The sequence below is a fragment of the Emiliania huxleyi genome, assembly GCF_000372725.1.
Source record: "Emiliania huxleyi CCMP1516 unplaced genomic scaffold EMIHUscaffold_113, whole genome shotgun sequence".
Lineage (NCBI taxonomy): Eukaryota > Haptophyta > Isochrysidales > Noelaerhabdaceae > Emiliania > Emiliania huxleyi.
The window spans coordinates 294,463-319,273 of record NW_005201613.1 but is presented as its reverse complement, the minus strand read 5'-3'; the positions used below and the strand labels follow the sequence as shown (position 1 = coordinate 319,273).

Sequence of the window (24,811 nt, the reverse complement as noted above, 5' to 3'; positions counted from 1 at the left end):
CCGATCCGCACCTCGGGCGCCTCCTCGGGGTCGCCGTCCGCCTCAAGCCAGGTGAAGAGGTAGATCCGCCGAAAGCCGCCCCGCAGCGAGGCGTGCAGCGCCCCGCCCTCATCCTCGCTGACCGTCTCGTGCGCTTCTGGCCCAAACGGGAGCGCTTCTGGCCCAATCAGTCCGGCAAGCTGTTCGAGTCTACTCACTCCTGGCAAAAAGGCATTTTCTTTCCGCATCACCTCCCCGTTGACAAAGCAGTGCACGCGCATCGCTGCCCAGTCGAACTCCATCTGGACGCGCTGCCAGCCGTCGCCTTGCACGGCCTCCTCCTGGCTCAGGAAGTCTTGCAATGGGCCGTGCCCCTCCTTGAGCGCCCCTGGCTGCCGGATTCGACAGGATCCGTTGTGCCCTGACGGCAGCCACAGCTGGTTCTCCGTCTCGTAAACTGTGCGCTCGATGAGCCCGGCCGAGCCGTCGCGAGCAGCCAGCCGCGTGCCCGCCAGGAAGGTGAAGACGTCGGGCGGGCTGGGCGGGTGGTCCGGGCTGCCGGCGTAAAAGACCGCCTGTGGGGAAGAAAGAAAGACGCGGGTAGGTCCGCAACGCGCCTCTCTGGGGCGAAAGAGTGCAACGGCGAACCTCGTCCGCGTATCGCTCCGCCGCGGACGACAGGTAGACGTTGAAGAAGGCGCGCGTGCTGCTCTTGCGCGCGAGGCTGAACGAGAAGGAGATGCGGCCGGGCCTCACCGCGCCTCCAAACTCGCGGACGCAGCCGCTAAAGTTCATGTGCCAGCCGCCGCAGACGCGCAGGAAATGGCGCGGCCGCGGCGGGTCCCTACGGAGGCATATGCGGTGTCGTGGCAATGCTGGAATGCGACCTCGGCCTCCACGCAGCCCCGCGCTGCCAGGACGGGTGGAAGGTGAGGACGAGGTCAGAGGCGCTGGCGCGAAAGGCGGCGCCACGGAAGTCGCCGGCGGGCTGAACCCACCACTGCGCCACGCCCCGCCACGCCGCGTGCAGGCTGCCCGCCGCCGCCTTTGCGAGCAGGAGCACCTCCGCCCTCTCGCCCTGCTGCTGCGAAGAAGGGGCGTGCAAGGCACGGCAGCCCGGCGCGAGGGGGAGGGAGAAGCTGACAGCTGAGCTGCCCAGAGGCGCCTCGCGACCCGGAGCGGACGAGCTGGCTCCGCCGCCCCGGGAAGGGCCTGGGGTCACCTCGAGAAGGCGGTAGGCCGCGCGGCTGGGCGGCGGCGCCGACGGGCCGCGCTCCCAGCGAGAGGAGAAGCCCGAGGAGAAGTCCTCGTGCAGCAGCGCCGCCTCGGCGCGCGAGACAACGCGGAGCGACGAGCCGGGCGTCACGCCGCGGAGCCGCATCGTCATGGGCAGGAGCGTGGCGGCGTCGGCGCGGAGAGACGGGCAGACGGACAGCAGACGAGCGATGTCGGCGGCGGGCAGCGCGAGGAGGAGGGAGGAGAGGAGGTGCGGGTGCGCGGCGATGGAGAGGAGAAGGCTGTCGTCCTGGAGGGCGCCGACTGGCTCGGGCTGCATTACACATGCGGGGCGGCACGCCGCAGGCGGGGCGGCATGCCGCGGCTCAGCTTCAGGTGAGTTCATCTTGCCGGCGGTAACCGACGCTGCTCGAACGGCAGTTGTCGACCGCCGGCATCGAGCCGGCAGTCCACGTCAGTCCACGGCGCTCGAAAAGAATAAAATTACGGTGATTGCACAATGCCAGTTCTGTCATCCTGGTGCTCAAGGAAACGGGAAGCGGCGAAAGCCGACGGTTGGTAGGAATGGGGCTGGCCAGATTTGGGCTTGGAGTTTGGCTGCGTCGAGTTTTGGATCTCGACGCGCGTCGAGAATAGTGCGATTTTCAGTCTATGTAGCTCTTACGTACATTCCCGTAGGAGACTCTGCTGACATTTTTGGTGGCCCCATGGGAGGACGGCACGCCGCCACCACACAGGGAGCGGCTTAGAATTTGAAAAAATCTCTCCATAGAGGGCGTTATGGGCCTAGCTTTTTGGTAGGATAAAAAAATTCTGTGCCTGCGAGCGACGACATGCTGGCGTCGCAGGCGCCCCAGCCGATCCAACCGACTCCCTCCGTGGCAATCATCGGCGGCGGCATCGGCGGCGCCTTTGCCGCCTGGTGGCTGCGCAATGCTTCACCGGCGGTGCGTATCGACGTATACGAGAGGTCATCGGCCGTCGGCGGGAGGACGCTCGACACCGGCGAGGGTGACGCCTCCGTGGAGCTTGGCGCCTCGATGGCCATCGTGCAGAACCGGTACGTTGCAGAGGCCGCGACTGCACTCGGCCTCTCCAGGCAGCTGCGCAGTGAAGCACGCGGTCGCGGAGGCGGGAGGCTCGGTATCGTGGGCGCGAACGGGCGGATTGTGTTCGAGGAGGCGCCATCCGGCGTGCAGACCGCCTGGCGGCTGCTCTCGCGGTACGGGCTGCGGCCACTCCACCGGCTTCGGCGGCGGGGGTCCGAGTTCATCTCCAACTTTTCGCGGCTGTACGAGGCGCAAGCCGCCGGGCGCGCCTTCCGCGAGGGCCAGCGACCAAATACACACGCACTTCACATCAGTGAACTCTTTGGTTGAGTTTCATCCGCCAGGCGCGCCTTCCGCGAGGCCGACGACCTGCTTGCCGCGGCGAGCACAGCGGCGTTGGCCTGCATGCCCTTCCTTTGTTAGCTAATTAGTTGGTTGCTGCTAACGAAGGCGGGCTTGGAGGCGTGGCCCCGCATGACCTGCGCAGCGGCGATGGCGGAGGCGGGGGTAGGGGGCGAGGGCGAGGGCCGGCGGTGGAGGAGCTGGTGGCTGTGAACAGCGTCTCTTCACGGCTGTGGCCGTGAACAGGCGAGGGCCGGCTGGTGGAGGAGCTGGTGGCTGGACTCATGCACAACAACTACGGGCAGGCGTTAGCACCCCGAGCCCCCTCTTTCCTTTGCACACCTGGTGCTACAGAGGGCAGCCGCCAGCACGCTGGCCTCTCCCCACGGGGGGAGCCCATCGCACCACCAGGTGGAAGAGAAGCAGCGGGCAGGCGTTAGCACCCCGAGCCCACCGGGCCCACACCTTGGTCCCACTCAGTAGCGCCTCCTGGCGTCGGCTGTGGGTAGGGTTGGGCGCAGAGCGTACCACAGCTCAATCAATGAGTTGATGAATCAGTGGATCAGTTCATGCTACTGCTAGGCTTGGGCACCGAGCGGAGCCCTCTGCTGCTTCACCGCCGTGGCGCCGCTGGCCGCCGGCGGCTCGTCGGCAGCGTTCAGCGTCGTCGGCGGCAACGGCGCGCTCGCGCCGCGGCCTGCTGGCGTGGATGATTCTGAAAGGTTCTGAGCTGATGACAATTGAATTAGGCGCGCTCGCGCGCGGCCTGCTGGCGGCCTCGAATGCGACGGTCCGCACGTCGCACAGCGTCAGGGCGGTGCGGGAGGGCGAAGGGGGTCGGCTGACCCTCTCGTACACAGGCACCGCCAGGAAAAGGGGGGGGGGGGGGGACTTAATCGTTTGAATAGTGGTGCCCGAGCTCTCGTACACAGGCGCCGCGGGGGAGGAGGGGGCGGCGACCTACGACCACGTCATCTACTCTGCCCCTTGCGCCGCCGCACCGGACGGCGGCGGTCTGCTGCAGCGATGCTCTCTGTTGGAGTACCAGCGACTTCACGTGACGCTGGTTTGGGGGCTGCTGGACCCTAGAAGCGGACGACGCACTCATGGACGTATTCGGCCCCGTCTCCCGCTGTGGTCGCCAAGTCCCTTCCAAGTTTCGTCTAGATTCTCCCTCGATTCCTTTCCTTTCCCCTCGATTCCCCGCTAGGCTGCTCGACCCCGCCTTCTTCCGCGCCCGCGCGGACGGCGAGGCAGACGACGGCGCTAGCACGGAGGAGGAAGCGCTTGCCTTCAACGCCGCCTTTTCGGACCTGCTGACCGCGGCCGACGCCGACGTTCCCTTCCTCTCGATCGGGCGGTTCGGCGAGGCAGCGCCGCCAGGCCATCTCTCGGCCATCTCTCGGCCATCTGTCGGCCATCTCTCGGCTATAAACTCGGCTATCTCTCGGCAGGCCCCTCCCGCTCCCCCGGCGCGTGCGACCGGCTGTACGCAACGTCGCCGACCCCGCGGTGGAAGCTCTTCTCGCGCGACGCGCTGTCGGAGGAGCGCCTCGCGCCGCTCTTTCTCTGCCACGACGACGCCCTCACGCGGCGGCACGTGTGGGATGCTCCCGGCGCGTACCCGGCGAGCCGCCCTCGAAGGGGGTATCGCCCATGTGACCACTCCTTCATTCATCGGTGAATGCATCGATTCGTGAATGAGCAGGCGATCCGCGCCGCCCCTAGCTGGTCGCAGCCCTCCCCCCTCGCTGGCCAATCGACCGGCTCTCCGGACTCGGTCATAGGTGAGCCGACCCCGGCCGAGTGGGCTCGGCACCTTCGTGCTGCACGAGACCGCGGCCGGCTCGCTCTGCCCCTGCACCCTTCGGAGGTGTCGGAAACAGGACTCACCCCCGCGCTGTGTTTCTTTTTAGGCGCGCTGCTCCTGCACCCGTCGGCCGTCGAGGCCGCGACGTCGGCCATGGAGGTGGTAGCGGTGAGCGGGGCGAATGCGGCGCTGCTCGTGGCGCAGCGGATCGGGGGGGCGCAGCGGCGGCAGGGGGGTGGAGGGGATGGGCACGACAAAGTCGCGCCGCGGGACGAGTTGTAGCAGTCTCTAGAACCCTCGACCCTCGACGCTCGACACGAGACTGCAGGCTCACGATAGAGTCGAGAGGATTGGATTGTATTATTTTTTAAGCTTTTCGGCGCACGAAATTCTTTTTATTGCTGCTCTCTCGCGCCCACATGGATTCGCGCCTCCACGACAAGTCTACAAGCAATTGCATGATCTACAGCGCGTATGCGGTATGGCCATGGGCATGCATGTGCCAAAATGGCTTGTGCTCTCTACGTCTAGGAAAAGAGGCTCTACGGTAGGGCTTATGGCACAACGCCTATGACGGTGAGGAATTTGCCGACCATGCTGTCGGACAACGAGGAAGGCTCGCCATAGGCGCGGCTCAAGCTCTGCGAGGAGTAGTGAGTATCCGGAACGAGGAAGGTGCTCTGCGCATTCCAGAAAAGGGGGAGGGGCGTCGGCCACTGCTGTGTGGCAGGGGGGCGGGAGGCCAAGGGAGAGAAGAGGGGCGGCGAGGCTGTGGGAGAGGGGGGCGCGTCACCTCGAGCTCGACGCCCTCGCCAAAGGAGACATTGCGGCGGAAACCGGTTCGGACGGCGACCTGCTCCAGGTCCGAACTGGAACTGGGCCTCGCGCCGCGCACCGGTCCGAGCGGTGACGAGGAGAGCGAGGACCTCCTCGAGGACGAGGGGGAGAGAGAGCTGGTAGCCGCGAGGACCTCCTCGAAGTCGTTGGTCGGCGACGTCCTCATCTCCGCCCAAGCCAAGGGCAGGCTAATCACTCGACGGAGAATCGGAGAGGCAGGTTTGGCGTCGGGCGGCGGAGGCAGGTGGCGGTGCGCGAAGCAGGCGGTGAGCGACCTCTTGGCGGTTGGCCAGCCGTGGCGGGCGGTGACATCGTCATCGGTGTTCAACGAGGCGTGGACAACGGGCGGGACAACGGCAGGGCTGAGCGATTGCGAACGGGCGACGAAAATCGGGAGGGGGCTCGGCGAATCGTATCGAGTTGATGCCAGATCCTCGCTGTCCTCGCTGCCCTCGCTGGTGTCACACCCTTCTCCCCCCGTGCTATACTTCTCGACGAGCACCAGGTTCGGGCATGAGAAGGCTCTCTTCATCGAATGCTGAGCCCGAGGAATCCTATCCGATTTTGGCGTGCACGAATACTCGAGTAGACCTAATGAGATCTCGGTCGGTTCCAAAGGCGCCATACCCCTGAATTGATTTTTTATTAGTTATGTGCGGTTGATGACTGCACTCCAAGTGCTCCAAGCTGAGGGGAAGATTTGCTTGAAGACCCAATCTCTGACACACGAAAAAAAAGAAAGTCTGCATGAGGCAAGTCTAATTATAAGTTAACGTGCACGCGGGCTATACCACCGACGACCTGGGCACATGCCACTTTTTCAATTATTAATCGCGAACACGTGGAGGCAGCGCGGCAGGCTGCACGAGGTGGAGGGGGCATCCTTGTGGCGTCGCTCCTCTGGCCCTGGCGGTGTGAGCCACGGGGTCATGCAGGGCGGGCCGCTGCTGGCCCTCGACGGTAAATTCAGTCCGAGTCGGAAAGCGCGTCCAGGCCGTCCACGTGTCGGAGCCGAAATCGTTGGGTAGTTGCCGCCAAAGTCGTCCGTGCCACCACCGCCGGTCGGGTTGACTTGAGCATAACATGCATTAAGTGAAAGTGTGTGTCGCGCCTGCGCGGCGCTCGGTGTTTTGTTTTGTTTTGTTATCGGCGTAGCTAGAGGCCCCATCACCGATGTCGTCGAGTGGGATGGTTGTACAACCTCCTGCTCCTCCGTTGATAGCCCAAGCCCTGTCGTCGCCCACGCGGTGGTGCTGAGCTCTCCCCTTGCAACATATACACTACACAAGCGCAATCCACGTCGCGCCGCAGAGGTGAGCAGAACTCAACTAGACACACTCATATAGCAAGGCCTCGCAGACTAGCGCATGCGCGTGCGCTCACGCCACTCGGGCGCGGAAGCGGAGCGCCGCGCCGTTGACGCAGAAGCGCGGCCGCCGCGCACCCGCCCGTGGGTCTGACGGCGGCACGGCCAGCGCGGGCGCCGTGTCCTCAATGGCTGGCCCGTCGAGAAAGACGTGGCCGAGGTGGCCGCCGCACGCCTCGCAGTGCACCTCGGTCGCGGAGCGGACGCTGCCGCCGTCCAAGTAGCCGCCGCCGGCGTACTCCTCCCGGTAGCCGACGGCGCTCTCCGCTGCAGTCCTCCAGAACGAGGGCCAGCCCGTGCCAGAGTCAAACTTGGCGGACGAGTCGAAGAGGATCGCACTGCATCCAGCACAGGCGAAGGCGCCGTCCCTCACGCCGAAGTTGAGCGGCGACGTCCACGCCGGCTCGGTCAGGCCAAGCCGGAGGACGGCGAGACGGAGAGGAGAGCGGGTCGCCGTTGGGTTCAGTCGCGCGTCGAGCCTGTCCACCGTCCAGGCCACGGCGAGGCCGGCGGCGATGTAGGCTATCCGCATGGAACGAGAATTCCAGCACCATCCCTGCGAAAACTGCGACAACGCGTTGCGTTTTTTCTCTCACCACGTGCCTCTACCCCGCCCCCACCCCGCCCACCTCACGGCCCGGCTGAGGCTTGGAACCACCCACCCACCCCCAGCCCCACCCACCTCACGCCCGGCTGATGAGGCGAGGAACCCACCCCCACCGACCGACCGACCGACCCACCCCCACCACCCAACCAACCGTCCCGGCCACGGGAGACACAAGCAAGCAAGGTAGCAAAGCACCCAGTCTCGCGCGCCTTATACAGCACAGCCTGACCCACAGCCGAGGGTTAGGGTTAGGGTTAGGGTTAGGGTTAGGGTTAGGGTTAGGGTTCGTTAGGGATCCCAACCCGGGCGCCACCCGCACGGCGTGACCTCAGCAGCAAGGTGACCTCGTCGCTCCCGCGCGACGACGTTAAGCTCGTCCCGCCCTCGCGCCGGACGTTCATCAAGGCTTCCGCCAAGCCGGTCGCAAGCGGCGGCCTCGGTGCCCGCGTGTCCCTCAACCTCTCAATGTGCAAGCCGACGGCGCGGGTCGACGCCAAGGACGCCCCGAGCCGCTTTTGGGCGGACTTCAAGTTCGATGGCTCGGCGCCGGCGGAACCGGCCGCCGCCGCAGCCGCCGACGCCGGCACGCCCGCCTTGAAGACCGCGCCCAAGGCGAAGCAAGTGTCGGGCATCGTCGTACGAGGGGGAGACGCGTACGCGCTGCGCGCGAAGGCGCTCTCTACGCGGCCGGTCGCCCCGGGACCGGCGAGCTGCGAACCCTGGCCCTACCCTCCGCCCCGCCGCCTCCCAGCCCCGCCTCCCCCGCCACCCACTCCCGTCGCCCCCCCCTCCCACCCCTCCCACGCAGGATGCGGAGGGCTGCATGCCGGCGACCCGCAAGCTAGCCTACGCGCCCAAGCCCAAGCCCGACGCGGACGCCGCCGCCGGCGAGCACCGGCCCAGCCCCAACTCCTTTGCGCTCCTCACCACGGCCGACGAGGAGAAGACCGAGGAGAAGGGCGCGCCGCAGGCCGACATGAAGACTGAGGAGCCCCCGTCCTCCCTCGCCCCGCCCAAACTCCCTCAACACCGTCGAGAGCTTCTGCCTTGTGCCTTTTGTGGCTGCGCCGCACCTCTCCCTCCTCCGCGCACCCGCCCCGAGCGACGCCGCCCGCCCCCCCCTCAACCCAACCGCCGCCGCCGCCGCCGCCGCCGCTCACGCCCGCCCCCGAGCGCTCCAGGCGCAGCTCGGCGAGGCCAAGAAGGAGAAGAACAAGGCGCCGACCAAGGCGGAGAAGAAGGACTGCGCCGCCGGCGTCGCCAACGAGGCTCGCCCCCATCCGCCCCGCCTGCCTTCCTCGCTGCCATCGGCCAGCCTATGCCGTGTTCGGCTGCATCGCACCTCACTCTCCAGCCGCCGTGGCCGCCGCCCGTTGCTGCCGCCCTCGTCTCCACGCCTTCGCCACGCTGCCGCCCTCGCCGCCGGCCCCCGCCACACCCACGCCGCCGCCGCCGCCGCCGTCATGCGCCTCCCCACCCTCGCCCTCCCCACCCCCACCCCCCACCCCCCCTCCGCAATCCCCGCCGCCCCGCCTCCCCGCCCCCCCCTCCTCTCATCCCCCCCACCCCTCCCCCCTCCCTTCTCGAAGGCGGCCGACCGCAAGGACGCCTCGCTGCTCCCGCGCAAGAACTGCCTCGCCAAGCACGCCTCGCACACGCGCACGATGGGCGTTTGCGTCCTCCTCGCAGCGGTGCTGGCCTTGGGCTGCTCCGCCCTCACCTTCTGGCCTGCCGGTGCGCACACCGCGGAGGGAGGGGGGAGGGGGGAGAGGGAGAGGCTCCACTCAGCAGCCGCATGCTAACGCCCATTCCCTCGTACGCACAGGCGCGGGCGCCGCGCTCCTCGCGACCAAGCTCCTCCCGGCGCCGCTCGCGGCTCTCCGCTCGGACGCCATCGTGCACGAGACGGAGACGGCCGACACGATCATGGGCGAGGCGCCGAAGGACTCGCCCGAGGCTGCGGCTGGCGGCGAGAGCCCCGTCACGTTGAAGAGCATCATGGCCGAGCTCGCGGTGTTCAAGAGGGACATGCAGAAGAAGGACGAGGAGACGCAGAAGAAGGAGCAGGAGACGCAGAAGAAGGACGAGGCGTTCAAGGAGGAGATGAAGAAGAAGGACGAGATGATCGCCGAGCTACTCGCCGCGCGCAAGAGCAAGACGGACCACAAGCAGGTCCAGATGTCGGCCGGCGGCGAGGTGGTCGAGCTGGTGAGCGCCGCGGACCTCGAGGCGCTGGAGGCGCGCGTGGGGGCGTGCGAAAAGGGGCTCGCAGCGCAGGACGCCGAGATCGGCGCGCTCCGCGACAAGCTGGCCCCGCCCAACCCGCCGGCGGCCGCGGCTCGCCCGCCGGCAGCGGCGCGGCGGCAGCTCTCCTCCGCGACTGGCGACGAGACCGAGTTCGCCATCACGGGGAGGAAAGCGACGCTCTCCTTCAACAGTCGCACGCCCGACCTGACGCCGACCCGCCTGACCGGCGAGGGGGGCGGCAAGCTGACGTGCAGCGGCGAGCTGCACGCGACGGACTTTGTCACGGCGGACGGGGAGAGTGTCACCGAGCGGATCGAAGCGCTTCGCGACAATTTCACTGAGTTCGTCACGGAGCAGCTGAAGGACGGTGTCTCGCAGGGGCTCGCGAGTGTGAGGGAGGAGCTCGAGGCGGTTCGGAAGTTCGTGGGCATGGTGCCGCCGTCGACGCCACCGTCGCCGTTGCCGCCAACGCCGCCGCCGTCGCCGTCGACGCCGCCGCCGTCGATCCCGAATCCTTCGCCGCCCCCGCAGATGGTGCTTCCGAACCCCATCGCCGTCGCGAGCGTCACCGAAGGGGTGAACGGCTTCGACGAGCTGGAGGGTGCACATGGCGTCGCCACGTTTGTGGTGGGGCCGCCGCCACCGGCGCCTCCGCCGCCCACGCCGCCGCCGCCCTCCACCTCGCCGTCGCCGCCGCCGCCCACGCCGCCACCGGCGCCTCCGCCGCCCACGCTGCCGCCTCCCACTCCGCCGCCTCCTGCCCCTCCGCCGCTGGCCACGAGGCGGATGCTCACGCACGATGGTCAAGGGGCAGAGGACAACCTGGGAGAGGGCGATAGGAAATACCACGTGGCAAGCACGGCTGACCTGGATTGCGATGGCATAGACACGTGTGCCGACCAAACGTGTAGTGGCGCATATCCGGTCGAGGCTCGGAGCGGAGACAGCTGCTGCTTTTGGTCCCCAAACGTTTGCTCACAGTGCTGCCGATATCGTCCGGCGGCGGCGCCGCCGCCCTCGCCGCCGCCGCCCTCGCCGCCTCCGCCTTCACCGCCGCCGCCTTCGCTGCCGCCGCCCTCGCCGTCCGGGCGGACCTACGCCATCGTCGCGAGCGCCGCTGACTACGGCGCGCAGATCATCGAGCTCACCGACCCGTCCTCCCCCGTCGCCGTCGCGAGCGTCACCGACGGGGTGAACGGCTTCGACGAGCTGGATAATGCACGTGGCGTCGCCACGTTTGTGGTGGCCGGGCGGACCTACGCCATCGTCACGAGCTACGCTGGTGGCGCGCAGATCATCGAGCTCACCGACCCGTCCTCCCCCGTCGCCGTCGCGAGCGTCACCGAAGGGGTGAACGGCTTCGACGCGCTGGATGGTGCACGTGGCGTCGCCACGTTTGTGGTGGCCGGACGGACCTACGCCATCGTGGTGGCCCGCGTTGACAGCGTCGCGCAGATCATCGAGCTCACCGACCCGTCCTCCCCCGTCGCCGTCGCGAGCGTCACCGACGGGGTGAACGGCTTCAACACGCTGTCGGGTGCAGTCGACGTCGCCACGTTTGTGGTTGCCGGGCGGACCTACGCCATCGTCGCGAGCACCATTGACGACGGCGCTCAGATCATCGAGCTCACCGACCCGTCCTCCCCCGTCGCCGTCGCGAGCGTCACCGAAGGGGTGAACGGCTTCGACGCGCTGGCTGGTGCAATCAGCGTCGCCACGTTTGTGGTGGCCGGGCGGACCTACGCCATCGTCGCGAGCTGGAATGATGGCGGCGCGCAGATCATCGAGCTCACCGACCCGTCCTCCCCTGTCGCCGTCGCGAGCGTCACCGACGGGGTGAACGGCTTCGACGCGCTGGCTGGTGCAATCAGCGTCGCCACGTTTGTGGTGGCCGGGCGGACCTACGCCATCGTCGCGAGCACCAGCGACGGCGCTCAGATCATCGAGCTGACCGACCCGTCCTCCCCCGTCGCCGTCGCGAGCGTCACCGACGGGGTGAACGGCTTCGACGAGCTGGATAGTCCGCACGGCGTCGCCACGTTTGTGGTTGCCGGGCGGGCCTACGCCATCGTCGCGAGCTACGTCGACCGCGGCGCCCAGATCATCCAGCTCTCCGACTTTTCTCCACCCATCGTGTAGCTATAGCGGGATGGTGCTTGCGAGGGAGAGTGAGGGGCCTACTGAGCATTTGTGCGCATCGCATTGGTTGGCACGTTTCTCTGTGGGGTCGCCTCTGTCGGCTTCTGGGTCTTGTGGGGGGATGTGCATTTGGCTGGGGTTTTGGCCCGTGTCTGTGGGTTCTTTGTTGTGGGTGCATTGCATCTGGAATTTGGGGCCACTCTCTGAGTTACTTCTGGAGGTCTTGTGCTAAGTTGTACTCTAAATTGCGCGGGCTGCGGCTAGATCTGGGCATTTTGCATTGCCATTGGATGCGGACCCGGACGGCTCCACGCCGGCGACCCGTAAGCTAGCCTACTCGCCCAAGCCAAAGCCCGCCGCGGACGCCGCGGCCGGCGAGCCGCCCCGAGGGCCGAGGGCCGAGTGACGCCGCCCGCCGCCGCCGCCGCCGCCGCCGCTCACGCCCGCCCCCGCGCGCCTCAGGCGCAGCACGAGGCCAAGAAGGAGAAGAACAAGGCACCGACCAAGGTGGAGAAGAAGGACCGCATCGCCAACGAGGCTCGCCCCCACATCCGCCCCGCCTGCCTTCCTCGCTGCCATCGGCCAGCCTATGCCGTGCGCGGCTGCATCGCACCTCACTCTCCAGCCGCCCCGTCCCTCGCCGTGGCCGCCGCCCGTTGATGCCGCCCTCGTCTCCACGCCCTCGCCACGCCACCGCCCTCGCCGCCGGCCCCCGCCACACCGCCGCCGCCGCCGCCGCCGCCGCCGCCGCCATGCGGCTTCCCACCTCCCACCCTCCCCACCGCTCTCGCCACCGCCCATCCTCCCTCTCTCCTCACACCCTGGAGATCCAGGCGAAGGAGATCATGTACCACAAGGTCAACATCAACACTCGTGTCTGGCGCCTTTTCTCGGGGCCGCGCCTGCGGCGCGCCGTGGTTTCTTAGATTTTTGCCGACGACTGGGATTTTAAGAATTTTACAACCAAAGCCTGTCGCACACGCACGATTCACACGACAGACAAGATTTTAAGAAAGAAAACGGACAATCAAGGGAGGGATGGGAGGATGGCACGCCGCCACCACACAGGGATTTTAATAAGGGGAGGGGTGTGATGCGCTAGCCGTCGCCCACCCTTGGGCGTCCGCCTCTTCCTATCTCTCTTCGCAGTCTCTCGCCGATTCTCGCTGCAGCCTTCATGCCACCTCGCGGTCGTCCCACTCTCGTCGTTCTCTCTCTTGTCGCTTCTTCCTCTGTCGCGTCGCTCTCCTCTGCCTCATCCTGCGACGGCGCCGCCGCCTGCCGGTCCCTCGCTCTCGCTGCTTCTCCCGCCTTTCGGCGCAACTCTGGTCTCTGCCCTCCTCGCCCGCGGCATATTTTGGCCCCTCGAGTTTATCGAGCTCTCCTCGCGCAAGGACGAGTCTTCTGACGCCCACTCCGATCATTTGTCGCCAAGTCATGTCGTTGCTCAGGTCCACTCTCGTGTCGGACACTTGTACCTCCACCGATGATGTTGGCGCTGGTGTCCCCTTCGGGTGCATCGCGACAGCTGACGACGAGATTACCTGCACTGTTTCACGGCAGCGAGCTAGCTAGCAGAGCTTGGCAACCTTGCTTTCACGACCGTGAAATCAAGTACGTATCGCAAGAACGTGGGCGGAAATGCCCCCAGCCCACACGCCCTTGCTGACGACACGCTAGCGACCCTCGCGTACGTGCGCCTCAGCTCAACCACGGACGTACTTCGACACTACGTACGTACTGTCAAAACAGGGACGTACATACATGCAAGTACGACCTTATCCTCAAATTTTCTCTTCGGCTCGCTCCGCTCGCTTCGGTGCGCAAGAGCCGGGCCTCGCACGCCGGACGCCGGCGGCTCCTGGCCCTAATCCTGGCCCTAATCTACGCAGAGAAACGGCCGCCCTCGGCCCAAACGTATCCTGGCCGTTCACCAGCGGCGCGTTCTCGTCCGCGACCTCCTCGGTCATGCCTTCGGTGTCGCAGTGGTCGGTCGTGGTCCCACCGTCGGTCGTCATGCCAAGCGCGACGCGCTCCTTGTGAGCCGCGAGCCACGCTGCGATTGATGCGTCCGCGCGCTCATTCGCTTCGTCCAGACGCTTGTTGAAGTCTGCCGCCACCTTCTGCCACTGCCGCTGCCGATGCGCCCGCAGCCGCTGCACAGTCTCGTCAGCCAGCAGCGTCTTCGACTGGCGGTCCTCAATCATGGCCGCCTGCATCCGCAAGAACCAAGCAGACGCTCGAGGGCCAGACATGGTTGGCAAACTGCGTCGCTCGAAGACACGGTCGTGATTGTACGGTCTTGCGAAAAAGAATTTTACACCTTGTGCGAAAAAGAAATTAGTCCCCCTTGGAGCACTTGTTCAGATGTACACAAACAGCGCACCCACGGCGCACCCACCCCACCCACGCACGCCGACCTCGAGAGCCCCCCCACCCACCCACCCACCCACCCACCCAGAGAGAGAGAGAATTCTTGATACGAAACCACGACGACACACACCAGTCGACTCGCATCGGTTGCCTCCATGAACGGCGGAGCTATTCTCGCGCCCACACCACACCTGGCTCCAACGTGGACACGCCCATAGCTGGGGACACTACTAGGTCACGCATGGCATCACAGAAGTTTTATCTCTCTCTCTCTCTCTCTCTCTCTCTCCCACCCACCCACCACCCCACACACGCCACAGCCAATCAATAAGAACGTGCGAGTACGTTCTTGTTTTGGGCAAAACAAGAACGTGATCGCATCACTCGCTAAGGACGTGAAAACAAGGCCTTACCCAGGGAAAGTACGTACGTATCTCTGAAAATTTTCTTCGCGCGCTTACGCGCGCGACTAGTTCACGCCCTACACGGGCGTGTGGCCTGCGGCCACTAAGGTTGCCAAGCTCTGCTAGCTAGGCGAGCGCAACCACGCTTTCGTCAGCTTTCGTCCCCCGGTCAACGCAAGATGTCACCCCCCACGACGCTGCTCCTCTCCGCCGGCCTCTTCTTCTGGCTCTCCGCTGCGCCGGCTGAGTCCTCGAGGGCGGTGCTCCTCGTGGCACTCGGTGCGGCGCTGAGTTTGCAGCTCCTCGGGCACGCCATCTCCCTCACGTACTCGCGCGTGCTGCCCCTCTCGCCTGCCCGTGATATGTACGTGGTGGTCACTGGTGCCTCCTCGGGAATCGGCAAGGCGTGTGCGTTCGAGCTCGTGCGTCGCGGCTTCAACGTGCTCCTCGTCGCGCGGCGCGCGGCACTGCTCAAGGAGGTGCAGGCGGCGCTCCTTTCGGAGGGTGGCGGCGGAGTGCTTGTGAGTGTGCTGCCACTCGACCTCGCCGACGCCACCCTCGACGCCGGCGAGGCCGTGCTCCGCGCCCTCGCAGAGCGTGGTGCGTACTGCGGGGCTCTGGTGAGCGCAGCGGGAGCCAGTGACCGGCGCGAGTTCGTGGAGTGCAGCCGCGAGGAGCACCGGTGGGCAGCCCGCCTCAACTACACGTCTCACGTCGAGCTCATACGCACGCTCGCGCCGCCGATGTGTGCGCGCCGCCAAGGGCGCGTGCTCGTGATCGGCTCGATCGTCGGCTCTGCGGGCCAGCCATTCAACGCAGCTTACAGTGCGAGCAAGGCGGCGCTGTCAAACCTGTGCGACGCGGTGCACTATGAGCTGGCCCTCAAGGGCGTGGGCGTCACCTGTGCGCTGCCGGGAGCAACCGACACGGGCTTCGCGCAGGCGGGCGGCTCGGAGGACGGCCTCATATTCAAACTTCCGACGACGAGCGCCGCACAGGTGGCGGAGCGCGCAGTGCTCGCGATGCTGCGAGCCGAGCGGCAGGTGGTGATCGGGCGCGTGTCGACGTTCTTCTACTTGTGCGGCCTGTACTGCCCGGCGCCAGTTTCGCTCGTCGCGGGCGCGCTGTTCTGGAACAGCCCCTCTGGAGCGCTTGCCCACTTCAGGTCGTTCCTGCGCGATAAATAATTTTTGTAATAAATAAATAGAGCAGTGATGAACAGCGCGCACCCCGCCCCTCCGCACTTGGAGCACTTGGAGTGCAGTTATTAACCTCACATCCAGGGCCGGGGAGCTAAGAAGCGCACCCAGCGAGCCGGATGATCGGCATCGGGCTACGGGCTAGAGCCGTAGAGAGCCCTGACCCCTAGCTAGGGGGGGGGTGCGCGTTCGCAGGAAAAGGACTGACTCGCGCCACGAAATTCTTTTTCTCGCGATGTCTGCCCCGCCGCGCCGCCGCTCGCGCCGCCTCGCCCCCGCCTCCGCCGCCGCCGCCCCCGCGCCAAACACGCCGCCGCCCGCCCGCCTCCTCGACCTCCCCACGGAGCTCCTCGTGCGCGTCGTCTCTCGCTGCGACCCCGCCGACATCGCTCGCGCCGCGGCCGTCTCGCTCCTCTTCCACGCCTCGCTGGCGCTGGAGGGCATCCGCTTGCGCTTGCAAGAGGCCGGCTACGAGCCGCCGGCGCAGCCAGAGGGCGAGGGCTGCGCCGTGCGGTGGCTGTGCTTCTATGCCTTGCTGCGCGAGGCTAACCCGCCGGCGAGGCTGGCGGCGGGCGCACGGCACAGCGTTTTTATCGACGGCGAGGGGCGGCTCTCGTCATGCGGCGCGGCAGCGGAGGGCGAGGAGGACGAGGAGGAGGACGAGGAGGACGAGGAGGAGGAGTGTCCAGGCCTTCTCGGCCACGGCGAGGGCGTGTTGCAGCTTAAGACGCCGACCCGTCTCCCGCCCTCCGGAGGCGTGCGCGCGATCGGTGTGGCGGCGTCATTTTACTTCAGCCTCGCTCTCTCCGCGAACGGCGCCCTTTGGTCCTGGGGCAGCGGCGGGGACGGCAAGCTGGGACACGGCGACGAGCAGCACCAGCTGCTGCCCAAGAAGATCGAGGCCTTTGTTGGCCAGCGTGTCATCGCTGTGTCGGCTGGACCCGTGCACAGTCTCGCCCTCACCGCTGACGGCAGCGTCTGGAGCTGGGGCTGGGGAGGCGAGGGCCGGTTGGGCCACGGTGACGAGGAGAACCAGCTGCTGCCCAAGAAGGTCGAGGCCTTTGCTGCACGGCGCGTCGTTGCTGTGTCGGCTGGACCGTTCCACAGCCTCGCCCTCGCCGCCGACGGTGCCGTCTGGAGCTGGGGCGCAGGAGCCTATGGCCAGCTGGGCCACGGCGACGAGCAGCAGGACCAGCTGCTGCCGAAGAAGGTGGAGGCGTTGGCAGGGCGGCGCGTCGTCACTGTGTCGGCTGGAGGCGGCCACAGCCTCGCCATCACCGCCGACGGAGCCGTCTGGAGCTGTGGCATGGGATACGCTGGCCAACTGGGCCACGGCGACGAGCAGCACCAGCTGCTGCCCAAGAAGGTCGAGGCCTTTGCTGGGCGGCGCGTCGTCGCTGTGTCGGCTGGAGCCGCTCACAGCCTCGCCCTCACCGCCGACGGCGCCGTCTGGAGCTGGGGCGATGGAGACTCAGGCCAGCTGGGCCACGACGACGAGCAGGACCAGATGCTGCCAAAGAAGGTCGAGGCCTTTGCTGGCCAGCGCGTCGTCTCTGTGTCGGCTGGAGGCGGCCACAGCCTCGCCATCACCGCCGACGGCGCAGTCTGGAGCTGGGGCGCTGGCGGACTCAGCCGCTTAGGCCATGGAGAGGACCTGTCGAACCAGCTGCTGCCCAAGAAGATCGAGGTGTGGTCGCGGGAGTGAGAGGGGGGCGAGGGGCGCGTGGCTGATATAGGAGTGCGACCGACTCGGGAGAGGTCAAGATCCGGATAGGGTGGGAGGGCCAGCTGGCCAAGTGCTAGACCCTCTAGGGCACGCTACAGATACTGGTGGCTTGGTAGCGCCGGGTTCCTCTCTCTAGGGAGAGCTTCCATAATAAGCTCAAGGGTCGGTCTCTCGCCCACCAACCATCGGGAGGACGACCCCGGCTAGTCGCCGACCACACCCACAAAGAACCCTGCACAAAGATCGCACGGGCGGGGGCCTGTTCCTTTTAGCTTTTTACCCATCTCACAGAGTACGAGTAGAGGTGTCCGTTTTTACTTCGTTATTTTTTATTTATTTACTCTCTTGGTGTCTTGCAGGATGCAGCGCAAGGCCAGACGCATTTGAGCGAGGGAGGGTTTCTGAACGGCCGCGCATGCACAGCATGCCGGCTTAGAGCCGTACTAAGAATATCCCTCCATAAAAAGTGAGAAAGAGAGGAGAGATTCAGGGCGCGCGCCGGCGTGTGTGCGTCACCGTGTGGTTGAAGGGCCGCCCGCGCGGCGCGGCGGCCAGCGGGGCACAACCTCCACAAGGCCTCTCTGGCTCTCTCTCTCTCTCTCTCTCTCTCTCTCTCTCTCTCTCTCTCTGGCTCTCTCTCTCTCTCTCTCTCTCTCTCTCTCTCTCTCTCTCTCTCTCTCTCTCTCTCTCTCTCTCTCTCTCTCTCTCTCTCTCTCTCTCTCTCTCTCTCTCTCTCTCTCTCTCGGCGCGGGCGTTTACGGCGCCCTCGCGGGGGCGGGACGTGCGCATGAGAGCGCGGAGAGGGGCGCCGCCGCCCGCCCCATATGAGATTGGGCAGTGCCACGGCGGAGGTATTGTAGTCAGACGGTATCGTACCCAAACTGTTCATAGTCATCACCGGCCCTGGGTGTGATCGCGTCGACCCAGTCGACTGAGGACACGTCATCATCATCATCCGCAGAGTCGTTGGTGTAGTTGCACGTCTGGTAGTACACGTCGTACATCATCTGCTTCCGCTTGCGGTGGGGCTCCCACTGCGCCTCGCTCCAGTCCACTTGGCTGTGCCCGTGCTGCCGCAGCCATGCAACCACGCGTGGTGCTCCAGTGAACGTAGAATCGCTCCAGGTGGCCGCCGGACGCCGCGGCCTGCGTGAGCTTCTTGCTCCGTGGCAGCGCATCGAGCGCGTCCAGCCACGAGAGGATGTCAACGCGGCCGGCCGTCGCCGCACTCAGCCCTGCCCCGTCGCTCAGCGGGCAGTCATCGGCCACCGCCCAGTGGAGGTCGCGCATGTCCACATGCGCGCACTCGATCAACCGGCTCAGCGTGTGGGACGACCACGGCGCGCCGAGCTCCCGCAGCCAGCGAACAAAGGAGAGGTCCGCTGGCCGCTCTCGCCCGCTCCACGGCCCATAGAAACAGTAGCCTTCGAGAGAGCCGTTGATGGCACTGCCCACCTCGACGGCGCCAGCATGGTCCATCTCGTCCCACTCGCAGCCCTGCTCCCGCAGCCATATGACCGCCTCGCGACTCCGCGCTCTCGCGGCCGCCTCCATGACGCCGCCATCGGGCCGACTGCCACACGAGGCGAGCCATTGCATGGTGTCGAGCTGCCCACCGTACGCGGCGCCGCGGAGGACCTTGGTGCTTCGCACGAGTGGGACACGCGCCTCGTCGAAATCGTATGTCGAGCACCGCACACCCTCCGCGACCGCTCGCTCAAGCACTTTCCGCCTTCCGAACGCGGCGGCCTCCACGCACAGGTCTGTCAGGTCGATAGAGTCGCCGCAGTCCAGCAGACCCAGTTCGATGGCAAGTTCGAGACGCGCCACGGACGCCGAGCCCATCTGAATCACCGTCAGCACGCGTGGTGACAGTTGCCAACCCCCGTGGCCGCCATAGCGCGGCGGACAGATGGCGAATACAATGTCGCGCAGCCGTCGGCACGTCAACGCTATGCACATTAGATCCCTCGTGCCGACGCTCGGGCCCCAGCCGTTTCCCACGCTCTCAAGGTCGTCCATGGCTGTGGCGATGGCAATAGCCTGAAGCTCATGGTCATTCAACGCCATGAGGCCGACCGCGGGCTCGTCATCCTCGTCCTCTCCTCGTTTGCCTCGAAGAATACCGACGAGCTTCTCGGCTTCGGTGAGTAGAAGGGCGCGCTCCTCGCTGCTCAGCGCACAAGCCGACAGCGCGCTACACAGATGGTCGAGGCCGAAGAGACGGGGGTCGGCGCGAGACATTTATGATGGCCAACGGCGCGTTTGAGTTTTCGCGCGCCGAACGTATAATCGGCACTCCGGTGGTTGAGGGGTTGAGGGTTGAGCTGCCCTCTACGCCTCCTTCTAGAACCACGGGAATATGTTTGGTTTACCACTGTGCGCGTGATACTTGCGGCGGAAGCCCCACGGCCTTGTCGTCGTTGTGGCGGCGGCGGCGGCTGAATGTGCACGCTCCGGTGCCTCACCGGCACAGAAGGTCGGCACGTCCTTTTCAACGTGACGGACGCCGCCGAGGCGCGGCTCGCATGTGGTGGCGTTGCTGGTGGCGCACTCTTTGAGCGCTCGTCTGTCTACTACTGGCAGCAGCAACGGCGACCGCTGGCTGTGAAGCATGAGGCCATTTGCACCAAGAAGGTTGGGTTCCACGTGCTCACGTTTGGCAGCCACGGCAGCTTTCGCGCAGCAGCGCACACATTATGTGCAATAGTTCGAAGAGATTCCAGTACGGACAGCTGCACAGCACTCGATGCAAACCACCTTCCCCCCTCGATGCGCACAAGGGAGCTCTTCAGGACTCTCGGGATCGGCTTCTGGCAGTGGAAGCCACACATCATCATGATGCGGCTACGCGCTCTGCCCGCTGGGGATGTTCTCTACTACCTTGACCGCGATACGCCTGTGAGCCCAGCGCGGTCGTTGCAGCCACTCTTCTGCCTCGCCCAGCAAGTCAAGGGCAGCTTCGCTACCTTTCACAGCCCATGCTTTCGTGATCGCGCGTGGACACAGCACTCGATGGTCAGGGCACTCGTGGCGACGGACGCCCAACTTGATAGTGCCACTTCTTGGGCAGGCATTATTGGAATGCGAGCAGAGCCTGCGGCATTCGAGCTTCTTCAGCGCTGGAATGCCAGCACGTCGCTCTTCGCAAACACAGACTTCGTGAATTATCGAGACTCGTGCAAGCAGGCTCACGCCAAGCACGAAGATGCAGCCTTCTGCGATCACCGCCACGATCAGGCTGCAATCTCGCTGCTCACCAAGCAGGCGGGTGTCAAGAGCTTCCCAGTGCCTATTGCGAAGCACGACCCACGCGACGTGTGGGCGTGGGAGGCGGGCTATTGCGAGCCGGGGTTCAAGTGGCCGCTGGACAATGTGGGCCTGGGCAAGACGGACTATACTGCTATTTACGGCCCCGTAGCATCTCTTCGCAGCACTTGCAAGACTTTAAAGACACCGCAAGACGGTCTGACAAATATTGAAGCATTGCCTGACTACTCAAAGGCAAGCTGTATACAATGAACCTAGCTGAACCGCCACTAAGCCGAAGCGCTGGTGTGTGGAGCCCCTGCCCGCTCATCGCTGATGAGCGCCGAGGAAGGCAGCGGCCTGAAGAGTGCTGCGCTGTGCTGCGCGCTCGCCATTACCGGCACGCTGGCAGTGTGGCGTACCGCCGTACCAGTCGTGCAACTCAGCACCGTTGAGCCGCCCAGTCCACGACTGACTCCTGGACCCCTTTTACGAAGGGAGCGGCGGTGGAAGCGCCGCCGTGAGTGCGCTGCTGCAGCCGAGTAATTTAACTAATTGTAAATTAGTTTGTACATGAGCGCAGTATAATTTACGCCATTGCGGAACTTAAAGGGGTACGTGGCGGCACAATGCGTGCCTATCAGCGCAGAGGCTGTCATCTTCTCTGCGGGGCAGCTCGTGCGCCTATGCGCTATGGGGCGCGAAGCGCTCTCCCCTAACCCACAGCGGTTGGTCCGGGAGAAAAACACGCGCTACCTACCTACAGTGGAGGTTAGGTTAGGTTAGGTAGGAAGGTGAAGAACAATTAACCTCGGATTGGACACCAGCGCGGTATGGGTGGACGCCTTAGGGGACCCCTAGGCTTAAAAGGGTGGGCCCTGGGGCGCCTGCGGCTTAAACGGCTTAAAACTTGCCTAGGCAAGTTTTAAGAGCTGCTGGGCCGCCGATTCCTTAAACGGTCTTAAACGGTCAAACGACTCGGCAGCCTCCCCGCGCCCTTAAACGCGATCACACCAATGAATGGTCTATACTCAAAACTTGCCGACGGGCGGCGAAAGCTCTTCGCTCGGCCCCGAGAGCGCTTCGCTCTCTGCCGCCCGCCCGCCCGCTCGCTCGCCCGCCCGCCCGCCAGCCTCCCCCCGCGCTTAAACGCTCTAGGCTCAAATGGCTCAGGTTGGGCGCGGTGTGCGATTCTCTTAAATGGTCTCTTAAATGGGAGCGGCAGCATGGGCCCAATCTCTTAAACGCACCGAGGCGGCTCTGGAGCCGCCAATCTCTTAAAAGGTCTTAAAAAAATCCGGCCCTCAGAACCCTAGGGGTCCCCTAAGGTGGACGCCTGCGTCGCAGACCCCTGACGCCAAGCAACCCGAACCCTGCAGGGATACACCGGTTGTGAGTCCGGGACCTCGGCCACGAGTCGTTAGGGGCGCAAGAGGATACAGGTTTATGCTGCCTATCCTCGCCGCGGCGGCGGTTGGCTTCAGTCCCTTACCGCCATCTCAAACGACGGTTCGCATATCAAGCGAAGAGGAGCTGACGGGCGCGGTCCTGGGACCACTGCCGGAGCTCGGTGAGTCACTTCCAGCCAGCCTGCAGGCAGTCTGCGCCGGTGTGGTGCCGTGCGCGGGACAAGCCGACGATCCAACCTTTCTGGTTGGGGCCGCGCAACCGTGCAAGGGGCAGGGCGACGATCCGACCATCGCACTAGTATCTCAGCGAATGTACAGTTTGTTCTTCGACAGTTTGTTCCAGGTAGTTCCCCGGGGAGGAACCGAGGTCGCTTCGAGGGGGAATTCCCCTGCACCCACCTTCCTCTGCTCCAACTCGACCGCCAAGAATTCCGAGTGGGTCGCCGAGAACGCGGGGCCGACCGCCGAGCCGCCCATTAAGGCGCCGCCCCTCCGCCCCTCCGCCCTGTTCCTCCCGGCCCGCCCTCCTGCCCCGCCCCTCCCGCGTCGCCCCTGCGCCCTCGTCTCTCCTCGCCTCTGCACTTTGTGCCAGCCCGCTGTGCACTGATGGGCGCTACGCCCACGCCGCCACCGACAGGTGACCTCTGCGCCCACAGCCGCCTACCAGATCGTCGAATCGGACAAGCGGGGAACGGTGACCGTCGCGCGCAACGTCATCGTCAGTCATAGCTGTCGCCAAGTCAGCACTGATTGTGTGTACAGGTGGCCGCCATCTGTCACGTTGAGTCGCTGGCAGGCGACCCGCTTCCGCCGCCCACCCCGCCCCGCGCGGCGCCCTTTCTCTCCCCACTCCCCGGGGCCAAGCCCCACCCCCCTCCCACCGTCCCGCACCCTCCGCCCCGAGTCCAGGCGATTACTTTTGCCACCTGCCGGAGGCGGCGTCGCTCTTCGATGCGCTCAACGAGCACGACGAAAAGATGCTCGTGCTGTGCCACGAAATCCCCGCCGGCACCGGCTCGCTTGCGCGCGGCGACAACGGGAACTCCTTTCTGGGTGCAGTTCGGCGAACTCCCATGGCCTTCCCTTTCATGGGCTTCGACAACATGCGCTCGGGCCGCCAGCTCGGCGAACTGCAGCATTATATTCTCGAGTGCCACGCTCTCCGCGTCGATTCCGTCGTTTGGCTGGAGCTGGAGCAGTAGCACGCAGCTGGGAGAGAGTTGAAGACCAAGAAAATCGCGATCGATCGATTGAACTTGTGGAAAGAACTAGGGGTTGAACGCGAGCTCTGTATGTATGTATGTAGGAAAGTGAAGAACAGTCAGGCTCGGGCGACCCGAGGGTTAGACCCACGTTACGTCCACGCAGGTTTCCCCGCTTAACTGCAGGACACGCCCCCTGTACTCGGAGCTAGGTCTCCGAGCACCGAGGGATGGTTCCGTGTACGGTGTACCGGAGGTTACCCCTTAACTGCAGAACGCACCCAAATTATAAAGAAAGCGGCGAGACGCCTGCCGGGTGGGGACGGCGAGGCGGCGAGGGAGTTTTTCACTTTTTCTCGGAACTTTCCAGCAGTCCCACGCGTCCTTTGAAAAACTTCGTGGATCGCAATTGCTGCCCGCTGACCATGGCGCCGCAGGCGCCGCAGAGCGATGAGGCCTTCGACATCATGCTACCGCTCTTCGAGGTGCGCTGGTGCACACGTGGTGTGCTCGAGGGCCTCCAGGGTTTTCAAAAAAATCTCTCTCTGAATGAAGGCCCGCGAGTAGCCCCTCCCCATCCCAAGGGCTAGGGCCTCCTGGGGCACGCATCTCAACGTTTCATTCATACACTGGTTTGAAAGAAAGAAAGAAAGAAAACAGAATCCCAAGGGAGGGATGGGAGAACGGCACGCCGCCACCACACAGGGATTTTAAGGAGAGGGGTGTGGTGCGCTGGTTTGAAGCGGATGGCGGTCCGAAGAATTCTTTTTATCAGCCGCCGCGAGAACAGGGCCGAGCCATCGTTATGCAGGAGGCGCTCTTGTCGGAGGTGTCGCGGTACGTCGAGGAGGCTCGTGCCGGCTCGGAGGACGCTCTCCCGCCGCTGCTCGCCGCCTGCGAGCGCGTGCTCGCGCTCGCGCCCGAGGATGCGGAGACGCTGCGTGCAAAGCTCACTTGCCTGGTGGAGCTCGGCCGGTACGGCGAGGCGGAGGCGCTGGCTGCGGAGCTGGGCGAGCCGGCGCGGTACGAGCGCGCCTACGCCCTCTACCAGCTCGGCCGCGAGGCGGACGCGATGCGGGCGCTGCCGGCGGACCTCAGCGGCGCGAGCGGCGCCGAGCAGACGCTCGCGGCGCAGATCAAGTACAGACAGGCCGAGTACGGCGAGGCGGCGCGGCTGTTCCGGGCGGCGGCGGAGCAGGCCGCCTCCGAGGGGGACGGCACCGCCGCCGAGCACTACACGAACGTGCTCGCCTCGCTGGTGCTCTCTCGCGACTCGGCGGCGGCGACGTCGTACGGCGCGTCGCTCGCCGCGGGGCTCGAGGCGGAGCAGTTTGAGCTGGCGTACAACCTGGCTTGCGCGCACATCGGGTCGGGCGAGTACAGCGCCGCGCGCGACAAGCTCGCCGTCGCTCTCCGCGCCTGCAGAGAGTCGCTCGGTGCTCTCCTCTCCCCGCCCACTCGCGCCCAGCAGCCCCCACGCCTCTGCCAGCGCCTCCTCCTCCTGAGCCGGTGTCTCGTCGCGATCCCCCCCCCCTCCCCCCCCCTCCCTCCCCGACCGCGTGGGTGCGCTCGCCCCTCCGCCCCCGCCTGGCCGCCGCCGCCTCCACCACCGTCTTCACCCCCCCGCGCTGCTACGC

General features: G+C 65.6%; 9 protein-coding genes across 9 annotated transcripts in view; 5 read left to right on the top strand and 4 right to left on the bottom strand.

Annotated features, from left to right (window-relative positions):
• Positions 1-2,048: 2,048 nt before the first annotated feature.
• On the top strand, positions 2,049-4,698 carry EMIHUDRAFT_109080 (hypothetical protein; the record flags this gene model as incomplete). The annotated part of the gene is made up of 6 exons (XM_005791433.1): positions 2,049-2,577; positions 2,853-2,878; positions 3,189-3,328; positions 3,817-3,966; positions 4,335-4,393; positions 4,523-4,698. The coding sequence occupies 6 exons, from the start codon at positions 2,049-2,051 to the stop codon at positions 4,696-4,698; spliced, it is 1,080 nt and encodes a 359-aa protein (XP_005791490.1).
• A 96-nt stretch (positions 4,699-4,794) lies between these two features.
• On the bottom strand, positions 4,795-5,737 carry EMIHUDRAFT_439971 (hypothetical protein). The gene is made up of 3 exons (XM_005791432.1): positions 5,210-5,737; positions 4,971-5,096; positions 4,795-4,938 (listed from the first exon to the last, which is right to left on the bottom strand). The coding sequence occupies exons 1-2, from the start codon at positions 5,417-5,419 to the stop codon at positions 4,971-4,973; spliced, it is 336 nt and encodes a 111-aa protein (XP_005791489.1). The 5' UTR covers positions 5,420-5,737; the 3' UTR covers positions 4,795-4,938.
• Positions 5,738-6,752: 1,015 nt separating this feature from the next.
• Positions 6,753-7,046, bottom strand: EMIHUDRAFT_58926 (hypothetical protein; the record flags this gene model as incomplete). The annotated part of the gene is made up of 1 exon (XM_005791431.1): positions 6,753-7,046. A coding segment is annotated over one exon (294 nt), but the record flags the coding sequence as incomplete, so codon positions are not given.
• Positions 7,047-7,691: 645 nt separating this feature from the next.
• EMIHUDRAFT_466741 (hypothetical protein) lies at positions 7,692-12,018 on the top strand (the record flags this gene model as incomplete). Its single annotated transcript, XM_005791430.1, has 6 exons — positions 7,692-7,916; positions 8,035-8,275; positions 8,400-8,551; positions 8,816-8,960; positions 9,052-9,721; positions 11,877-12,018. The coding sequence occupies 6 exons, from the start codon at positions 7,692-7,694 to the stop codon at positions 12,016-12,018; spliced, it is 1,575 nt and encodes a 524-aa protein (XP_005791487.1).
• A 1,378-nt stretch (positions 12,019-13,396) lies between these two features.
• On the bottom strand, positions 13,397-13,867 carry EMIHUDRAFT_109077 (Hypothetical protein; the record flags this gene model as incomplete). Its single annotated transcript, XM_005791429.1, has 1 exon — positions 13,397-13,867. One exon carries the CDS (start codon positions 13,865-13,867, stop codon positions 13,397-13,399), a length of 471 nt encoding a protein of 156 aa, XP_005791486.1.
• Positions 13,868-14,751: 884 nt separating this feature from the next.
• Positions 14,752-15,576, top strand: EMIHUDRAFT_70064 (hypothetical protein; the record flags this gene model as incomplete). The annotated part of the gene is made up of 1 exon (XM_005791428.1): positions 14,752-15,576. The coding sequence occupies one exon, from the start codon at positions 14,752-14,754 to the stop codon at positions 15,574-15,576; it is 825 nt and encodes a 274-aa protein (XP_005791485.1).
• A 2,598-nt stretch (positions 15,577-18,174) lies between these two features.
• On the bottom strand, positions 18,175-19,159 carry EMIHUDRAFT_109075 (hypothetical protein; the record flags this gene model as incomplete). Its single annotated transcript, XM_005791427.1, has 2 exons — positions 18,175-18,384; positions 18,425-19,159. 2 exons carry the CDS (start codon positions 19,157-19,159, stop codon positions 18,175-18,177), a joined length of 945 nt encoding a protein of 314 aa, XP_005791484.1.
• A 600-nt stretch (positions 19,160-19,759) lies between these two features.
• Positions 19,760-23,174, top strand: EMIHUDRAFT_109074 (hypothetical protein; the record flags this gene model as incomplete). Its single annotated transcript, XM_005791426.1, has 3 exons — positions 19,760-20,215; positions 20,504-20,780; positions 22,882-23,174. The coding sequence occupies 3 exons, from the start codon at positions 19,760-19,762 to the stop codon at positions 23,172-23,174; spliced, it is 1,026 nt and encodes a 341-aa protein (XP_005791483.1).
• Positions 23,175-23,979: 805 nt separating this feature from the next.
• The window catches only part of EMIHUDRAFT_109073 (hypothetical protein), a gene marked incomplete at both ends in the record, with an annotated part of 5,816 nt that continues 4,984 nt past the window's right edge, over positions 23,980-24,811 (top strand). Inside the window, 2 exons of the mRNA XM_005791425.1 lie at positions 23,980-24,610; positions 24,664-24,683. Of these exons, the coding sequence (XP_005791482.1) occupies positions 23,980-24,610; positions 24,664-24,683 (651 nt within the window). The remainder of the gene's footprint in view (positions 24,611-24,663; positions 24,684-24,811) is intronic.